Raw genomic sequence first — 14,445 nt, 5'->3', positions numbered from 1 at the left:
GGCTCGGAAGTTGTGCAAGAAAGATCAATGGCCGTAACACTCCACCTCACCACCAGAGAAAAGACAAGGAACGCAAGGTCTGCTTAGAACGTATGAAAGGTTTTGCAGTGGTAGTAGAGAGTATTTAAGAATCCTGGACTATTCCATGATAAAGCACCTTAATGTCCAATATCTGCTATTGTCTTTCCCTCGTGAACATCGTCATGCAGTGCGGTTTGATTTGCAATTTGGTTTCGAAGAAAAAATAATTTGTAAATATGATGATGTGACATGGAGATTGATCGTTATGTTCTACATTCATGCGATAAAGTACTGTTTAGGTGACAGGCTCCCTTTAAATCTATCCTTGATTGAACACAGCTGAGTCAATCAGCCCTTCAGTTGTATTAATTAAAATCTCTGCGTAGTTTACAATTTATTTCAGAAGAGGAAACATCCAATCTACAGTGTTTGTACCAAATTCAAGGACTCGAAATCCCAACCCCATGTGGACTTCTGCTCTTTTACTTAGAATACTGCAGCACAGTTGGATTTTCCATCACACCAGAAGAGATTACGACTGTCCAATTGAGTTCCTTGTTTTCAATGTATTATGTGAGCTGGGGTTGAGCATCAGTTATTATATTTAGTACAAGAGAACTGAACGGTCTGTTTAATTATCATCTAGCGGCTTCATTTCCATTTGACTTAGTTCAAATTGTAAACCTTGCTAAATTCATGCATTAAGCCTTCTGTATATCTTCTACCAGAAGGTCTCAGAGGCCCTAGTGCAACTACTAGATCGTTGACAAGCATTTTAGCCATGCTACCTGTTCAAGGATATTGTCAGTGAATGTATGCAAAGTTCAAGATCATCAATTTGCTGACACCAGTGAGGGCAAGTGTCATGCAGAAAAAGCCTAAAACAACAGTCCAGGGAGTGGCATGTCAGGGCTGTCTGCAGCTCCGAAGCTAGCACCTAGTACATTTATGGGGACATCTCAGACATTTTACATGCTGGGTCATTTGTTTCTGAGCATGCTTATCTCTCTTAACAATATTTTAGCTGCAGAAAGCCCTGCTCGTAGAAAGAATTGCCCCCTATAGCACATGCTATTTAGAAAGTCTAAAGCAAAGGTCAATACTACATAGGAGGCAATATAAAGGAGAAGTATTTAGCAGCAGCAGAACTAGAGTATGGACAAGTGATGTGTATACATATATACCTCTGTTGTTCTATTCACCATCATCTAGGTTAACACAAGTGGAAGCAAAAAAGGGGAAAAGAATGAATGGTTAGTCCACCACTAATGACATGGAATGGGAAAAAGCTCCAGTATGGGCAATGACATGTATATGTAAGATAGAATAGATTAATATCACATCAGGAACAGATGAGATCTGCAACAGGTTCAAAGTTGGTGTTTTTGGTTACAATCTCTGGAAATTGTTAATATATATTTAGTGATAACTGTGCATGCTTTCTTTTGTACATTGAATAGAGTACAATCATGAATACCCTCCTCAAAAAAAAAAACACACACTTCAGGGCAGTATTTTTAAAATCACTTTTGGTGATCTATCAATCAATAGTGATTGTTCATGAATCCTGGTCTACAATTCTCCATATCTGAACTAGCTCAGTGGAATATTGTTGACTACTGTATCTGGGGTCAAGCAGACTGCTAGATTATGATGAGTATGTATGACATCACTGCACGAGTTTGCAAGTGACCACAGGGCGAGTGAGTTATAGATATTGCTCATGAGGAGAGGAGGTGGCTGTGTCTATGTTTGTGTGTGTGCATCTGTGACTATGTGTGAATGTATGTAACTGTTTGTATAGGTCTGTGATTGTATGTGTATATCTGTGATTGTATTTGTGTGTGTCTATACTGTGTGTGGGACTGTGATTGTATGTGTGTGTGTGGGTCTGATTGTGTGTGTATGTCTGTGTATACGTCTGTGATTATGTATATTTATGTTTGTGACTGTATGTGTGTTTGGATCTGTGATTGAGTGTGTGTGTACATCTGTGATTATATGTGTATGTTTGTAACTGTGTATAGGTCTGTGATTGTATGTGTGTGTGTGTATGTATATGACTGTGTATAGGTCTGTGATTGTGTGTGAGTGTATGTGGCTGTGTGTGTACATCTGTGACTGTGTGTATGTACGTGACTGTGTGTATAAGTCTGTGATTGTATGTATATTTATATGTGATTGTGTGTATAGGTCTAATTGAGTGTATGTATGCATGTAATTGTGTGTATAGCTCTGTGATTGTGTGTGTGTGTTTGTGTGTGTGGGTCTGTGATTGTATGTGTACAAATCTGTGATTATGTGTGTATGTCTGTGACTGTGTATAGGTCTGTGATTTTGTGTGTGTTTGTCGGTTACTGTATAGGTCTGTGATTGTGTGTGTGTGTGTGTATAGGTCTGTGTAAATGTGTGGATCAATGCAGCCCAGGGGAAGCCAAAAGGTTGGACACCCATGATTTACATGATTAGAATCATCCACACAGAGAGTTTCTGTAAGCTTTGTGTACAAATAGGCTGAAGGTGTATCCTCTCCCAAGGCCAAAAAAGTGCCAGCCCTCCTCTGATTGAAATATAACATTGGACTATTAATTAAAAAAAAAAAAAAAAAATGTTTTTATTGACTCCACAATGAAAATGGAAATATGGCATTTCTAAGTGTAAACAAAGTACATATTTCATATTAGCTATATTCTAGAACTAGACTGTTTTACAAAATGTGCAGTTTGTCACCGCAAAAGAAAGATTCCGTGTTTCTTCCAAAACATCTGGCGACAAATGCCTTTGCCATGGTTGTCTTGAAACTTGAAAAAGGAACATTGAGATGGTACGAGAGAACATGCCTCGCAGTTTTGTTATATCCTCTTTATGTGATCCTAGTTATTAACATTTCTAAACACACTTAATCATTGGTAACTCAGTTCTGGAAGATCTAGCAGCCAAAGTGCATGAGACTAGTTGGTTCTCTACTGGGCACAGAACTATTAAGCTATATAAAAATGGTTATTCTGCTCCTTCACATCTGTGCTGAACGGGGAAATCCTTTTGTTTTACAGTTTAGGCTTTAAATGTCAATCCATTGTATGAAACTTTGATGCCTGAATAAGTGTTATTTTTCTGTACAAAGGATTCTATACTTCTTACTGGCCCTATTTTATGATGATCAGAATAATACAGCACAATTAGCATTTGCAAGGGTCTCCCCACTGGCACAGAAGCCATGAAGCTTCCATATTGTATCATCTCCTGCACTGAAAGCTGAAAACACATCAAATACTCTGCCGACGTCTACAATCATGAAAACACCTATTTTTAAAGATATAAATTTAAGTGGACTAAGCTATTCTTCTGCTTTCAATACAAAAAGTGAAATAATGCCCAAAGCTGCTCCGGAAGAGATACTAAACTTTTGTAAGTTTAGCGTTGATTTATATCTACCTTGGAACTCTCGTTGGTACTGTTTAGCAGTCAATATACCATGACATAGCAGCTGTCACACACACATTTTTGTATATAGAGTGTAGAACATAAGAACCATTTATTTGGGTATGTACAGTGTGGCACTAAATGTGCTGTTAAAGGAAACTGTGATTATTTTTTGAATTATTTAAATTTTATGATTAGTAATATTATAGATGCTGTCTGTATCTTTTAGCAATGCGTGCAGAAATAGTCCTTTAAGTCTATTTTGTTGGAGGCACTGCTTATCCAAAATTGTGCTGGTAACGTGGAGCTAATGCATACGGTCTTTGGTAGGGATGCAGAGAAATTTTGGCCGTCAGAAAATGGGCCTATCCCATTTCAACCGAAAAAGGGTCAAATCTGCTGAAAATTACACCCCCCAGTGGCGTACTAACCAGGGGACAGAGGGGCGGTCCATCCCGGGTGCCACTTACTTGGGGGGGTGTCATTCAGCCGCGGCCGAGCATCACAACATATTCATGTGAATATTTGCCAATCACAGCAAAGTGATTACCAATCAAATGTAATTTAGCTGGCCGTTACTGTTTTGCATATCATTTTATTTTTTTTATCATAATTTTCTAGGAATATACTTTATTTGGATAATTGGTAAAAATAAACTAAAATTAAAATCTCTTAAATCAGATTCTGTTACATAGAACTGAATGAAGAATGTATATTGATATTAAATTAATATCAACAATATATTATTCTTCAGTCCTAGATAACAAACAGATTTAAAGGACCACTCTAGGCACCCAGACCACTTCAGCTTAATGAAGTGGTCTGGGTGCCTGGTCCAGCTAGGGTTAACCCTTTTTTTTTTTATAAACATAGCAGTTTCAGAGAAACTGCTATGTTTATACTGAGGGTTAATCCAGCCTTCAGAGCCTCTAGTGGCTGTCTCATTGACAGCTGCTAGAGGCGCTTGCGTGCTTCTCACTGTGAAAATCACAGTGAGAAGACGCCAGCGTCCATAGGAACGCATTGTAAACGAGTATGTTTTCCTGGCACTATAGTGGTCCTTTAACAGACTTTTATTTATATTGTTTTTGTAAGTTATTTTCTGTCCAATTTTGGTGTGTTACTTTCAATAAAAGTGTGGTTATTTATTTTATTGGCTTATAGTTTTTATAGTAGATTAATTAAATTTATTAAAAAGGTATAACATCAATAAACTATAGAAAAAAATATTTTAACATCATTTGGGGAAAAAAGTCATTTTCGTTTGCCAAAGGCATCCTAAATTTTTGGTTTTGGCTCAGAATTTTCATTTAGGTGCATGTCTATTTGTTAGATATGTGGATCTGACCAAAGAGGACTTAAAAATGGCAGCCTCCATAAAGGTAATGGTGAGTCAAGAGATAAGGTGAAAAAAAGACATTTACTTATATGTATGTGTGCATGCAAAAAACAAGTAGAAATAGGCTATAATATATGTAATATGTAACTTTCAATAACGAACTGCTGGCCATTTTTCTTTAAGGGACAAAAAATAATGTCTGGGTTAGTTTTGTGTTACAGTCTTGACAAAGACCAACTGTTGGGTCAAATGTTGTTGTCCTTTAGTTCCAATTCATTTGCCTTATTGAGCTTTGGAGAGCCTGGATTTTTTTCCATCTCCTGGATTGACTATTGTGTGGGGATTGTGCTAGGCCTTGGTTTGTTTGCAACCATTTATTTTGCTCTCTTGAGTGCGTGCTGTGTCTTCATATTCATTTGTTTATAGTCCAAAAAAAACCAAAAAACAATCAGATTGGGCACTTGCTCTGGTTAGTAGATTTGTTTGTAATTGCCTGAGAATTAAATCATTTTTGTCCAATACATCAGCCCTTTTTAGGGCATATAAACAGCCTACAATCCCCTTCAGTTTAATTTTTCTTCACAGCTATAAAGTCCAGATTTGGGACAGAGTAACTGTATTTATCAATAATATATATATGTATAGTATGGTAAAAAAAAAAAAAAAAAAATTGGTGAGTTTTGCATATGGACAATGTAAAAAGATGTAAATAGATCCTGATTGTATGTCTTTAAATAGTTCAGAATACTGGCTTCCATTTTTTAAGGTTGTCAAGAATGGTCAATGTCAAGCTATGTGTGATGGACCTATTGTATGATTGCAATTTAGCAGCGCAGACAATCCAATGAGCTAATTTTATAGGAGCATGCATGGCATAAATGAAAAGTCCATTTATAAAGGAAATATAATAGCAACTTAAAAGGTCTGTGCCCATAAAGCTCCAAACAAAAAGAAAAGAAACCAATAAACCAAACATTTAGTAAATCTCGCCCATGACACGGCTGCTGGCAAAGAAAGCAAAGAAAGGACTAGGAAAACAGTATCGTGGGAAAGACAGGAACGTAACAAGGTTTCCAATCAAAATAATATATAAAAGCCATGGGTCGCCAACAAACCTTGGACTCCACATCAGCATTGTGGTCATTCTGCAGGAGGAGAGCTGCAGCTTTTGTGTCATCTTTTCGGGCAGCGATGTGAAGAGCTGGCAAGCGGACCTTTCCTTTTGTGTCATTTTCAAGAAGCAGAGAAACCACTTGGTCATGACCTTGCTGAAGGGCAACTGCCAGAGGAGTAAACCCATCCTTTGGGAGAGAAAGAGTTCATTTAAGCACAGGGTAAACATCATAATAGTACAATTCTGCACGGAATAATGTTTTATAGTGACATTATATTAAGGTTTGGTCACGATGCGGTGGTAACGTTACTACTGCAATGTCATTTTGTTTCTGGTGGTTATAGAACGCTGATCTAATTCCTTGGAAGAATCTATTCTTTATACAAATTATTCCATGCCACGCACAGATCCGAAGCATCTAGCCCACCTATCCAGCAACAGTATCAACCAAGGACACATCTCGGAAACTCCAAAGGAGGTATTTCAGTACCAGGAATCTAGACCAATATCACTCAACCATTTTGGTTAATGAAGTAATAGCTTCATGATCTGACGGTTAATTAAAATTGTCAATGTTTTAGAAACCTGTAATCCATGAGTGGTGATGACAACAATTCTTCAAAATGAAAGGATCATCTCTGAGCAGTTTGAGGTCCCTAATTTCAAGTCTGCCTAGGATTAGAGGGAGTTACACTCTTGTGTGGCATCTACATGTATTTTAATAACAGTGTTGAAATAGTTTCTACCAGGACTGTAACTCCTACTAATCTCAGGCAGCACTGGGACAACAAAGTACTCCCCTTAACATTACTCAAACAGTACATTATCATTAAACATTAACCCCTATGCTAGCACTAAGCTTTAGCGCCTACACTAAGCTACATACATTTTGTAAAATAAAAGACGGTAAAAAATAGAGACATTTATAAATGATTCGACCGTTGACCTTGAGGTTTACTCTGATGTTTCTAGAACTCATTGATATAATTTCCATACACTGGTCACTGTTATGCATTCTATATAGTACATATATCATAAATAACTTTTTTTGCATAAAGGGGTCATTGGACAGGTTATACTGCAATGTGGCTAACCCAAGGAGATGCATTGAGATGAAAGCCATCTAATAACAGTGCAGTTATGGGCTGTAAGAATTGTGTGTACTGCCAAGACATTGGAAGGTATTTTAAATGGTTACTCTAAGTGTCATAACCACTACAGTCTGCTGTAGAGGGTATGATGCCAGGAGTACCCTGGCCCAATTCCCCAGTAATGGAGCAAACTGTTTAACAAAGGTTTGCCCTCTTATCTGGATCCACATCTGGCTCAGTTGCTCACTTGTGGTCTGGTGACACACTCCCTGCATCTGCAGAGCCGCAGACACTGGAAGCCACGGAGGTCGACATTTAATAACCGTCATTCTGTGCAATGAAAGTTAAAAACATTGACATTAGCTAGCTGATGACACCTCTATGATGCTGCCAAAGGTGGAGTTTAACCGGTGGGTTAATCTCTGTGTGTGCCGTGTTTCAAAGTGAACACCACTTTGGCCACTTTAAAACCACTGAAGTGGTCATGGTGCTTGGAGAAACCATGTAATACCATTTTATTTATTTATAGCTGTCCCTTGCTCTGTAAAATGTTTAGGAGCACTTATTTCAAAAGGGTGGTGGTACGCAAGGACAGTAGGCAGCTCACTCCATATTATATGTTTTATTTATTTTTTATAAGGAATAAAGGAATTTGAAAACATTGCCAAATAGCAATGACATTTAGCAGTTTGTGGTCATACTAGGTCACAAATGTTTTGTACTAGTGATGCCCCAGGGGTGTGGAATTTATATCAACCAAAAACAAGCACATTCAGTTCCTGGCACCAGGCAGGAAGATTTTTTTATTGTTTTATCCCTGCCTTAACCCCTTAATGATACATGACGTGTGACACGTTATGATTCCCTTTTATTCCAGAAGTTTTGTCCTTAAGGGGTTAAGGAGCATTGGTGCCGGACAGGGAGTCTATCTACAGCAGATGGAGAGCCTGGCTGGCCCATCCAGGAATGCGCACCGGCCTGCCATAACTGTTGGCTGCAACTCACAGGGAGGTGTAAGCTCCACACAATGCTCAGGACACATGAATGCTGGGATTCGGCATGATGTAAAATCCTTGCAGCCAACACGCTGTAAAGGGCAGAAAGAGCTTGGGACAGGCTACACATCCAATTGCTGAACATCCCATCCAGATAGCTGCTGGTAATCTCTGCTGTGTGAGAGTGTCTGATAATGTGCAGTTTGTGTGTATATGGGTCGGTGAGTGTGTGTGAGTGTGCAATGTGTTTGTGTATGGGTCAGCTTATGTGTATATCCATGTATCACAACCACATACAACCAGCACATATATACACACACACACACACACACACACACGTCAACACTCCAGGCACCTAAAGCACTTTAGCTTGCTGAAGACTTCTCATTGAGCTGCACTGAGATTGGACAGCCACTGGAAATCTGGGCTGGGGAAGAAAGGTGGTGTTTGCAAAGGCAGCAGACAAGAGATCTGCAGCTTTTACGGACTGCTTTAGTATACAACCCATGAAAAATGCATAATTCAATTAACCCATGTTTTCAGTGAGTTATTTCTACTAATGGTTTTTGTTTTTATATATTTGGGCAGTGGAATTAACAGAAAGGTCCATTTTAACTTGCCACCTGATGTTCCTGCAACAAGAGTGTGTCCATTGAGAGAAGAGTGTGTCCATCAGTAATGAACCAATAACTGACTAAGCCCTTTTTCACACAAACTAGTCACAAGATCAATTACAATTTTTCATTGTCTAGTAAGAACTATTGGCTGCCAATTATTCTGTGCAACGAATAATCCTCAGCACTATCTGTACTCTCCTAAAAATTTAACATTTTCTTGCATTGTCAAATGTCTGTAATTGGACCACTGCGCATGGTCAGATTAGTCCAAATTGGAACACTGAGCTAATAGATTGATATTTGCATGGCAACTCAAGTTAGTCATTGGAAGGCACCCAGAAAAAATGAGAAATCTTGGAATTCCTTTTCTTCTGATTTGATTTCATTTTCTGCAACATGGGCATATGGGCATGTGTATTTAGAAACTGTATTGCAAGTCACCCATTACTTTTCTATACCTGGTCACAGAAATCAGCCACATAGAGGTAAAATACCTAGTCAATACTCTAAAACTGATTGTTAATGCTGTTCAAACTCCCAAGCGCAATTAAATGACAACATGTAAACCAGTGATTTCATTGTTACCCACTGGCACATGAGTACAGTGAGCTTGCCTCTGGGAACCCCTGACCCACTAGTGCCTGGCTATTAATAAATTATATTTGGCATATTAACAAATATAGCCACACATTCCACCAATCATTACTCAACAACCATAGATATCATAAGGATCTTATCAAAATGTTATAAACCAATATGCGATTCACCATAACAATTATTCCAACAAAATCCCAACATTCTAAATCTTAAAAACAGCAGAATAAATTAACGAATCATCCTAAAACATAATGGAATAACTCACAGGGATGTTATTGAACTATTTTATAATCTATTTGTAGGACATTACAGAAATGTAAACTCCATGCTCCTACTTTGCTTCTTAAATCTATCAAGGCTTAGAAGTCTTAGTCTAAAACAATCAGTTAGAAAATAGATATAAAACCATATCAAATAACATGGCAATTGCAGTGTTTCCATAATTTTGGCTACACAAAAACTAACTGTGTTTAACAAACAGATTACTAGACCCAGATTTTGCATTATATATACAGTAAATATATATGCCTGTTTGTTTATATATAGTTGTTCTATATAGTGTAGCTCCTATCACAACTGAGTCTACTGCTGCCTTGACTTTCCACATCCTGTCTAGCTCCTCTTTCAGTCCTTGGTATTTGTCAACCGTCTAATGTTCTATTTTTACTGATGTTAAAGCCACATCCACCACTTCAGTCTTCCATTTCTTGGCCACCACCTGCTTGCCTGTCTGGATCTGAAAGTTCCAAAGGATCTTAGCCCCGTCATTCCCAACTGTCCATCGTGGTGTCTCCCTTCTGGCCTTTGGCCGACTAAGCCCATATTCTGTGCAGATGTTTCAGTACACAATCCCAACAATATGGCTGTGCCTCTCAGAGTATGCTGCCCCAGCTAACATGAAGGGCTGCTTGAAACATATATATAAATGTATACATACATATATATATATATATATTTGTTTTATTTCATAAGGACACTCAAGGTGAAGAGTGAGATAACAAATGCCCCCACCCAACAGTATCAATTAACATTCAATCACGTATATTTGTTAGCTTTTATTTAATTTCTTTAGACCCTACAATGCATTTTTCTGTTAGCTATCTCAAAACATTTAGTTTTGTTTATCAGTGTCTATAATTTTATTAGTAGATTTCTATTATTTATCAAGTACAGTAACACAGCACAGTCAAATAGCTACCATTCATTTGATCTGTGACCAAGAATTGCAGTGTGTGTGCGCACACACACACACACATATATATATATATATGTACATAATATATCCAAAGCTCTTGCACTCCAACTAAAAGCATTTTGTACCTGGTGCTCTGGTCACATAATAGATAATCCCATACAAAAATACCGGCACTCCGGGTTTTAATAAGTAAGTTCTTCTTTATTCTAGTAAATCCAAGTAGTCAACGTTTCAGCTCCTGATCATCATCATAATGTCCTGATTAAAGCTCTGATTGGGAGCTGAAACGTTGACTACTTGGATTTACTAGAATAAAGAAGAACTTACTTATCAATACCTGGAGTGCCGGTATTTTTGTATGGTATTATATATGTACACATATATATATATATATAAAATATATTTATATAAACACGCACTCACACACAATGTGTTTTACAGAAAGCAGATCATTGTGTTCTGTCTCATACAAAGCATATAACCTACCTCTGTGGCAAGGCCTTGACTTGACCCATTATCCAACAAAAAGGTGACTACTTCCAGGTGATTTTCCTGTGCTGCCATGTATAGTGGAGTGAATCCATTCTGAAAAAAAAAAGGATGTCTTTTAGACTCAAATTTCATATAATTAATTTAGAAAGAAAATAAAATGATAACCTTTAGCACGCATAGGAACCAGTCCACATATATCTATGAACCATTGTACAGCGCTACGGAATTTCGATGACGCTGTATAAATAATATATAAATAATAAAATAATAATAATAAGAGGCAAGTGACAGATTTTCAACCATCTCACGTCTTTATATAAGGACACGTAGGCTGGTCTAGTATGTACATCCTTCCGGTTTGTGTTCCAGGGAACAGGAAACACCGTTTTGCGTTCCATTTGACCGGAAGTGTATGTACTAGACTCCTATTAGCGTTTGTTTGTTTTTTTATTTAAAAAAAAAAATGTTTCATTAAAAATTGGCTCTATTTTCTTGGACACATAGAGGTAAGCTATTAAAGTATTTCATTGCTATTTGTATGACTTGTTTAAATCACTGATGTGAATGTGATATATGCAAACCTATTATTGGTTGATTATTTGCACTTAAGGTATATGTATATATAGTAGTTTATATACTTAGTTTATTATGTAGTGTTAGCTTGACAAAGACCTTTTAGCAGGTCGAAACGTTGCTGCACTTTTTTGTTCCATTAAATCTGCCTGCGGCTTAAACACCTTGCCTGGAGACTTTATTTTTGTTTGTCTTTATATTAGGACATGTGAACATTGGTACCTTCACACACTCAGGATCTGCCCTCTAGGTGCTATACAATGCTATACAAGGATTCCAAATTATCTCAATAATAAAATGGAGTAATTCCATAAGTTAAATGAATATCCTTTTGTAACATTGTTCACTGTACACAAGGACATGTTAACAGCATTATAAGCCTCCGGGCAAAGCAGTGCACTGCGGTCCTGCCTACACATCCACTCACAGGAATAAAAATGTAAATTATACAATAAAATGTAGCTTATACTTATTGGTATCTCCAACAAAATCAGTGTTTGAACATTAAAAAAACATGCTGTACAGCAGAGATTAATCCACACAAATGGTTGGACAATGGTTGGATGGTTAGCCTTGAAGTTGAAAAACAAGAGATTTAACACAAAAAATGGTAGTCAGCTGGTAAACATGTGGACAGAGATTGCACAGTACGAAATTATTATGAATGCTTATTGTCAAGCCAATGGGGCCCCTATGCCTGTTGGGCCCCCAGGCAATTGCCCACCTTGCCCATGTGTAAAGACGTCTGTGTCTATACACCGGACCATCGCTAAAACACTCCATTTTATATTCTCTTTAGATTAGAACAAGGCAACACTTACAATTCAAATCACAAACCAATTTGCATTAGTAACCATCCTGTTGGGTGATGTGGGCCAAGCATTGCATTCTCAGATATTTATTAGACCAACTGATAGAATTTGCATCCATTTTCTTCATTCTAAAGATTTCTGTTTTTATTTCTATGGAAGGAGCAAGGTCAAATCTGGAACATTTCCTAAATGACACGGGTACATTTTTTTCCCCCTGTACTTTGCACAAGTGTTCTGAACTGTGATTAAACAAGATTAATGAGAAAACACTGTGGAAAATTCCTGTCCGCACCGCTCAGACAAAGTATCAATGAAGAGATTACTCAGGAATTGGTGGGAGAAGACATGACCTCACTTTGGCTGTGATATCTGTTAGAGATTTGATATATTCCATCACCCCCACCAAATCCTACGCTTAACATTAATAATAAAAAGAAAAAGATCTATAATTACTGGGATCAGTGTGGGACGACTGTGATGTAAACTATAGCATTTTAAACCTGCTAAATATTTTATATATTCAAAGTATTTTTTATATATGCACAAAGGCATTGCTTAAACATTTACCGTATTAAAGGGACATTGTAAGCGGAATCAGAATAGGTTGTATAAAAACATTTAGACATGTTTGTACATCAACATATACTTTCAGAATACTCTCAAACATGGGTACTGGTTAGTAGGTAATAGAACCTTTGCATAGGTAAAACTTAAAGGGACACTATAGCAGGGCCGGACTGGGAACAGAAAGCAGCCCTGGAAAAAAAATATTTCAGCCCTCTAATTCATTGTCATATAGTATGCTTGTATTGTTTATATGTATGCACTTTGAAGAAGACTTTTGTCTTACCTGCAGCCCATCGCTCTAGATGATCCATGGGTGTTACAGTGCTATAACCACCACCCTCCAGGATGCTCCTTGTCCGTTGTGACTGCCTCTGCTTGGGGACAATTCTTTAAGCAGGGAAACACTCCATGCCAATATCAGCATATCGGCATCAGTGTGTCAATTGTGTAATTTCAGAAATATATATATTAAAAGAATGTCCCACATTAATAAATCACACTAGTTCAATGGCGCACACACACACACACACACACACACTGACTACAGAAAAGCTCACTGACACAAAAGAGCTCACTACAGACAAGCTCACCGATAAACACAAAAGCTCTCTGACACATGCACAAGCTCACTACAGACAAGCTTACTGCCGTACACAAATTCACTGACATTCATTCAAGCACACTAGAGACAAACTCAGTGACAAACACAACCTAACTACAGACAAGCTCACCACACACACAACCTCTCTGACCAACACAAGCTTGATAATGACAAACACAGAAGTGCTCTGACCCACACAAGCTTACTGACACACAGAAGCTCTCTGATACACACACAAGCACACTACAAGCTCACTGATACACAAGCACACTACAAGCTCACTAACAAACACACAAGCACACCACAAGCTCACTGATGCACACTACAAGCTCACTGATATACACAAGCACACTACAAGCTCACTGATACACATATGCACACCACAAGCTCACTGATGCACACTACAAGCTCACTGATACACACACAAGCACACTACAAGCTCACAGATATACACACAAGCTCACTGATACACACACAAGCACACTACAAGCTCACTGACAAACACACAAGCACACCACAAGCTCACTGATGCACACTACAAGCTCACTGATATACACAAGCACACTACAAGCTCACTGATACACACAAGCACACCACAGGCTCACGTATATACACACAAGCACACCACAAGCTCACGTATATACACACAAGCACACCACAAGCTCACTGACAAACACACAAGCTTACTGATACACAAGCACACCACAAGCTCACTGATGCACACTAGAAGCTCACTGATATACACAAGCACACTACAAGCTCACTGATATACACATGCACACCAGAAGCTCACTGAAGCACACCACAAGCCTACTGATACACACACAAGCACACCACAAGCTCACTGATGCACACTACAAGCTCACTGATTTACACAAGCACACCACAAGCTCACTGATGCACACTACAAGCTCACTAATATACACATGCACACTACAAGCTCACTGATACACACCACAAGCTCACTGACATACACAAGCATACCACAAGCTCACTGATACACACACA

At 38.1% G+C, this 14,445-nt stretch overlaps 1 protein-coding gene across 12 annotated transcripts in view; it reads right to left on the bottom strand.

Annotated features, from left to right (window-relative positions):
* The window catches only part of ANK3 (ankyrin 3), a 557,845-nt gene that overhangs the window by 177,570 nt on the left and 365,830 nt on the right, over window positions 1–14,445 (bottom strand). For 9 of the 12 annotated variants that reach the window (XR_010085575.1, XR_010085574.1, XM_063434253.1 and 6 more), the window contains 3 exons: window positions 10,879–10,977; window positions 5,899–6,084; window positions 1,206–1,229 (listed from right to left, as the gene is read on the bottom strand). Coding sequence is in view for 10 of the 12 variants with exons in the window: in XM_063434253.1 (XP_063290323.1) it covers window positions 1,206–1,229; window positions 5,899–6,084; window positions 10,879–10,977 (309 nt within the window). In the remaining 2 variants the exon portion in view is untranslated. The remainder of the gene's footprint in view (window positions 1–1,205; window positions 1,230–5,898; window positions 6,085–10,878; window positions 10,978–14,445) is intronic. The other 3 variants (XM_063434255.1, XM_063434258.1, XM_063434263.1) reach the window with 1 other exon arrangement.

Source organism: Pelobates fuscus, chromosome 10, assembly GCF_036172605.1.
Source record: "Pelobates fuscus isolate aPelFus1 chromosome 10, aPelFus1.pri, whole genome shotgun sequence".
In the NCBI taxonomy this organism is placed as follows: Eukaryota; Metazoa; Chordata; class Amphibia; order Anura; family Pelobatidae; genus Pelobates; species Pelobates fuscus.
The sequence above is the reverse complement of the archived record's forward strand: the minus strand, read 5'-3'. Positions and strand labels throughout refer to the sequence as shown.